The following is a 6,015-nucleotide window of genomic DNA, read 5'->3' on the forward strand; positions in this document are numbered from 1 at the left end:
GATCATTTTTATAAGGTTTTTTAAAAACTAAAACAATTATGTTAATAATTACCTTCGATAAAATCAAGATTCAATCCTTCGCTACAGTCCATATGAGCATTCAACCTTGACCAGTGCAATTGCAAATGCGCTAACAGTCATATTTGATCTTAAACGGTGGGCCGTAATTCTGCAAGGCCGTGGTTGGCGGTCCTCAAAAAATTAGGCCACCGGCCTAAATGCACGTTCAACAAATACTCGTACAATATATTTTTTAATATCATTTATTGTTGCTTTTCAATAGAAACAGTTTCGACACTAAAAAAACATACTGGAGATCCACGTATCCCAAAAAAAAAGAAAAAAAAGGATATCTCAAAAGCAAAAATTTGTTGGTTGCGTCAATATAATCTAAAATGAAGAACAAAACAAGTAGGCGATATCCTGAAAGGCGTCTTCCAACTGAGCATTGCGATCCGATGAATTATCAGGACATGCCAACAACTTTTCAATTATTTCCAACACCATCTGCCTGTAATCTTCACTATAGTCATCAAGTTCTTTAGATATTGATCTCTTGAGATACGCAACTCCCAACTTATTGGCCAAAGCAACGGTTGCATCGGCCAACAACACGTACTTGTCCCTTCTCATCATCATTCTCGTCTACATAATTAGCACGAAACAACTAGGCTCGCCCATAATTAGAAAACACTATAACGGAACGTCCTTGATCTCAACTAGGCTTTTGATGGCTTCGAATCCAATCTCCTTCATCTCCTCGTCGTCTACCGAAAGTCTCGACACGAGCAATACCCCGTTCGCTACGTTCCAATTGATGTCGCTGGGATATGGATACGTTAGAAGTTGAATAATGCAAGTGAATAGCTTCACCAGCGCTCCCAACACTTTCCCTCTTCGATGAATAAAACCAACTCCATCTCTGCTGAAGAAATCGAAGAGTCGATGCAATATCGGTTTAAAGTGCTCATATCCATAGGGTGCCACCGCTTTAGCAAGAGCAGCGAGAGATAAAGCTGTGATCATGATTCGCACAATTTCTAAATCCTTGTGAAGGAGACCGAACTCCATAAGTTCAATTAGAGACGAAAGATGTGGCAGCAACGTGCATCCGATCCTCACAGCAAACTGCTCCACCATTCTTATAGCAGCACAACGGACTCGCAATGGCTCAATTCCTCGACAACAACTTTCGATGAATGGAAAAACAACATGAATTCCGAGTGCAGATGCTACGATCCCCATAACTTTGACCGCCACATCCCTTACGTAATCACTACTGTCATTCATTTGAAGACGAATCAGCACAGCAATTTCATCCAAACCCGTGATTTTGCTGAGAGTGTAGATGATCTCGCTCGCCTTGATGCAACAATGAGAGGAGGCATCTTCAACAAAAGGTTGGGCAACTAATATAATTCGAGAAACCAAAGGTCGAACTTTGTCCTCATCGCAACTGGGCAATACCTTGCTCATCACTTTCAGTAGGAAGCCGGCCTCTTCATCTTTGAGTGATTTGCGCTCTGTTAGCATCCATGAGAGAGTGTAGTCAAGTACGTTGATGGGCTCAATGCCCATATCATGAATACTTCGGGTGAGGTTAATAAAAAATACTGACTTTTGATGAGAGGAATCGTTCATCACTCTTGAGAGTAGATTCTTGACAAGTTCTCGAGAATTGGTCTTCAATTTCTTCTCGGACGACAACTCATCATCACTTCCTACACTTTCATTGACAACAATTGGTCGTTTATGAGACGCATTCCCTTTGTTCTTCATCTCCTCGCACTCCATGGTATTATTTTCTGACCTCCGGGAAACGCAAATTGATTTGTCGAAAAACAAACAAACAAAAAGTAAGTACTCGCAGAAACTCTATTGAAAACAAGGTGGTAGCTGAATATCATAACCTGTTGTCATTTAGTTTAGAAGCAATTTAATCTTATGACCAGATGCACTAAACTAATCTAGAAAATATATTTAATTGTTTTGCATAACTTGTTCTGAAATTTTATGTAAATAATGTCTACAATCATGCTAAAGGCATGAGATGTCTAATACATCTGAATCCTCTTGAATTATATGGTAACGGGAGAGGGTCCAATCCCCTCAATCCTTACTGCCCACATCACTTTCAGTGGGCGAGATCACGCCACGTAAGGTAAGGTTTTCATTGTTATCTTGGTAACCACTTGTTGAAAAGATAATGTAATTAGAGAATATTAGAGGGGGTTTTGTGTAAATGTGGGTGTAAGGCTATATAAGCCAATCTATTCTATCAGTGAGAAAGTGAATTAAAAAAACCCTAATTTTCAATATGGTATCAGAGCCCTAACCTAGCCGCCTCCCTCTTCAACCCGACGAAATCCAACCCGAACAAATCCGAGGGCTTTGGTCTTCATCCTCGGGCTTCGTCTTCACCAGAGGGCCTCCGAAGCCTCTAGATCTCCAGGCGGCGAGGTCATTGACTCCAAGATCATCAACGATCAGGAGGCCTGCTCGGTGGAGTTCTCTTGTAGGGAAGCGTCGACGGAGGAGCAGGGAGTCGGTGACGTGACCGGCGGCGGGTATGGTGTTACCACGACGACTGTAGGGCAGGAGGCTGCGACCACGATGACTGTAGGGTAGGAGGAGACAGCCGGATGCAGAGGAGGCCGAAGTCAATGGAGGTGCAGGGCGTCGGTGATGTGATCGCGGCTACAGGGGAGGGTCCGATGGCGGGAGCTGGAGGAATCTCGTTTTGGAGTTTGGTTTTTTGATCTGCAGGGAGTGTTGCCGATCAGATCCAAGAGAAGAAGGAAAATTTTTTTGGGGATTGTTGCCAATCAGATCCAAGAAAATAATAAAAAATTAGGACATGTATTAGATGATAAAGTAGTTTCGTTCTGCTGTTTTTTTGTTGTTTTTTATTCTAGATCTGTAATAGCTTGTTTAGGTTCCCTCGACAGGTCAGTCCTAGAACTGATGAGAGGAAGAGCTGATATTTTACTTTGTTGAGATATTTTACTTTTTGGTTCTTGTTTTCTTGGTGAAACAAGAATTCTTGTTAATCTAACTCTCTTGTTGTGCTGTCGAAGTGCTGTCGAAATTTTCGCTACACACAACAAGGATACAAGTTGGATCGACGACGGAGACTGGCAGAAATCCGATGGAGGAGATCATCAAGAAGTTGAATCCTGATGAGATCTCAACACTGATGCAACTGATGAGGTTGTCGAAGGGAGAGGGCTCGACAAAGCCACCACCCAAGAAGGTGGAGCTTCCACCTATCGATGTAAAACTTGATGGACCCGCGACATATCTGAGTTGGTCGCGTCGGGTGAAATATACCATTGCCGGGAGGAGCCTAGAGGGATATCTGACAGGGTAGAAGACTAAGCCGGCTGAGGGCTCCGTAGGAAGAGATGAGTGGAAGTCCACTCATATGTTGGTGTACATCTGGCTTCTGAATTCTGTAGTCCATCCAATTGCTGCCACAGTGGATGGCCTTGGGAGGGTGCAGGATGTGTGAGAGAAGTTGAGGAGGACCTACGATGGGGTGGGGAATAACCTGAGGGTATTCCAGATCGAGAAGGAGATCAGCGCTACAGTCTAGGGAGAGAGGACTATACAGGAGTACACCACAGAGCTAGAGCGCTTGTGGCTCCCCCCCCCTCCCTTCTCACCCCTAGCGAGCTGCAAGGACCCAGAATGCAAGCAGCGTGAGGCCTCTTTGCAGAAAAGGACCATGTCGTTTCTCCATGGTTTGGCTCCAGCGTATGAGCAGGGGACGACGTTGCTACTAACCCAGACGAAGATCCCACCATTGGAGGAGACAGTCTCGGCCATGATACAGGAGGAGAGCCGTATCAGGCTACAGGCTGGGACAAGTGGACTTACACAAGAGAAGTCTGCACTGGTGGTATCCAAACCGGATAACACTGGATTCAGAGGGGAGACTAGGTAGTGCTTCAACTGTGGAGAGGTAGGGCATCTGAGACAGATATGCCCTAAGCCACCCAGGGAGAGGAACTGGGGTGAACATGGTCAGGCTGGAGGCCGTGGTCGTTGCTGTGGAGGCAGGCGAGGTGGAAGAGGAGGCCACCAGGCAAACTTGATAGTGACAGAAAGGGAAGAAGAAGCTGAGATGATCTTCACTGATAAGGATCGGGCATTCTTGGCAGCACCGAGGAGGAAGAAGAGAGCAGTAGGTGATGTGTCTGAGGGGTCATCCACTACTCTCTCTGGAGGGGTCTATGCCAATTACGCCCTTCGTGCACACCCAACGGAAGAGGAGGCCACCAGGCAAACTTGATAGTGACAGAAAGGGAAGAAGAAGCTGAGATGATCTTCACTGATAAGGATCGGGCACTCTTGGCAGCACCGAGGAGGAAGAAGAGAGCAGTAGGTGATGTGTCTGAGGGGTCATCCACTACTCTCTCTGGAGGGGTCTATGCCAATTACGCCCTTCGTGCACACCCAACGAGGCAATTTTGAAAAGAATTTGACTCGCTGAGGATTTTATGAGAACACTTGTTATTCTTATAAAGAGGGAAAAAAATGTTCCCATAGGAGGGTTTAAACTGTTAAGAGGTATAATATTAACGTAACAGGAAAAATATTACGATCGTGATAATTTTGAGGACTTATCACTCTATTGAGGAGAGTCGAAAAGTTGATTTTGTCAGAGGTGTGATACTAACATGACAGGGAGAAATATTACGATCGGTGTAATTTTGAGAAATAATCGCTCTATTGAGGAGAGTTGAGAGGTATGATATTAACGTGACAGGAAGAAATATTGATGTGATTTGAACACAATCTAGGGGACTTAACGTCTTGCTGGGGAAAATCGCCAAATGGTTTATCATCGAAGCGATGACTTGTGATACTTGTGATTTGAATAAGATCGAGAGAATTTTACTACTCCACCGAAGGGAGTTGATAAGTTGGTTATTTACTACTCTGTCGAGGAGAATCAGTAAATTAACCATGTTCTGAGTGATTTTAGGGACTTATCGTTCTATTGATGAGAATCAATAAGTTGATTTTGACAGAGGAATTGTCGTCCCTTTGGAGGCTATGCAAGCTAAATTCAAACTCTGTGGGGATGATGGTTGTCAGAAGTGTAAGACTAACTTTGACGAAAGTTTGGTCAACTGAAACAATTTAGGTTCTGCTGAAGTATTATCATCACATTAGAAGCGATGCAAGCTAGATTCAAACTCTATGGGGATGATGATCATCAGATGTGTATTGCTAATCTGATGAGGATTTCGCCAGTTGAAATAACTTAGATCTTGCTGAATAGATATAGAGGTTTTGATTAACACTCTGTTAAAAGAATTCATGAACTTAGGGCATAAGTGTCATGTTTGAAAACGCAAGAGGTGTACCCTTCGTTTAGAATAATTACAACGCAAAGGTGACCTTTGCGTTTGAGGTTCGAAACGCAGAGTTAAAAACTCTCATAACGCAGCTCTAGGCCTAGCGTTTGGGAATTGAACGCAAAAGTGAACTCTGTGTTAAAGTCCAATTGACTTTATCTACTAACGCGGAAGATCGCATTTCAGAGATGGTTGAGATTCTCTCCTAGAATCCCGCACCGATTTAACAGCTTGACGGCTGTTATAAATAGACATGTGTGGTCACATCAAGAGTCATTCTACTCTTTCTATTTTTGGCTTAGTTCCAATAACGATAACGCTCGTTTATCTTCACCCGCATCTCCGTCGACAATAATCTTCTCCGATCAGCTGCATCAATGGCACCGAGGAGAATGAGCTTTGGCTCCAAAAAGATCGTTGGGGCTACTTCGGAGACGCCGTTGGCCGGAAACGCTAGCGGTGTTCTTGCTTCTACGGGAACATCGTCATTGCCGTCGTCGTCGCGTGGGCTTTCCTGTCGTGGTAGGCGGTGATCATAATGTCTTGCTTTGACAAGTTTTCTGAAAAACCCTAGATGGGTTCTTGACAACGAGGAAGATGACTCATTCACTGTAGCGATGGAGTGCCTCCTTCGCTACAAAAGAGAAGA

The 6,015-nt window shown here is 44.1% G+C and overlaps 2 protein-coding genes across 2 annotated transcripts in view; both read right to left on the bottom strand.

Annotated features, from left to right (window-relative positions):
* LOC109842577 overlaps window positions 1–639 on the bottom strand; it is a 62,448-nt gene extending 61,809 nt beyond the window's left edge. Inside the window, 2 exon segments of the mRNA XM_020411436.1 lie at window positions 53–105; window positions 410–639. Coding sequence (XP_020267025.1) covers window positions 53–105; window positions 410–639 — 283 coding nt within the window.
* Window positions 235–6,015, bottom strand: part of LOC109841207 (splicing factor 3B subunit 1-like) — a 35,773-nt gene continuing 29,992 nt past the window's right edge. The window contains exon 2 of the mRNA XM_020410114.1: window positions 235–2,760. Coding sequence (XP_020265703.1) covers window positions 694–1,794 — 1,101 coding nt within the window. The 5' untranslated portion in view covers window positions 1,795–2,760 and the 3' untranslated portion in view covers window positions 235–693. The remainder of the gene's footprint in view (window positions 2,761–6,015) is intronic.

This window comes from Asparagus officinalis, chromosome 5 (assembly GCF_001876935.1).
Source record: "Asparagus officinalis chromosome 5, Aspof.V1, whole genome shotgun sequence".
In the NCBI taxonomy this organism is placed as follows: Eukaryota; Viridiplantae; Streptophyta; class Magnoliopsida; order Asparagales; family Asparagaceae; genus Asparagus; species Asparagus officinalis.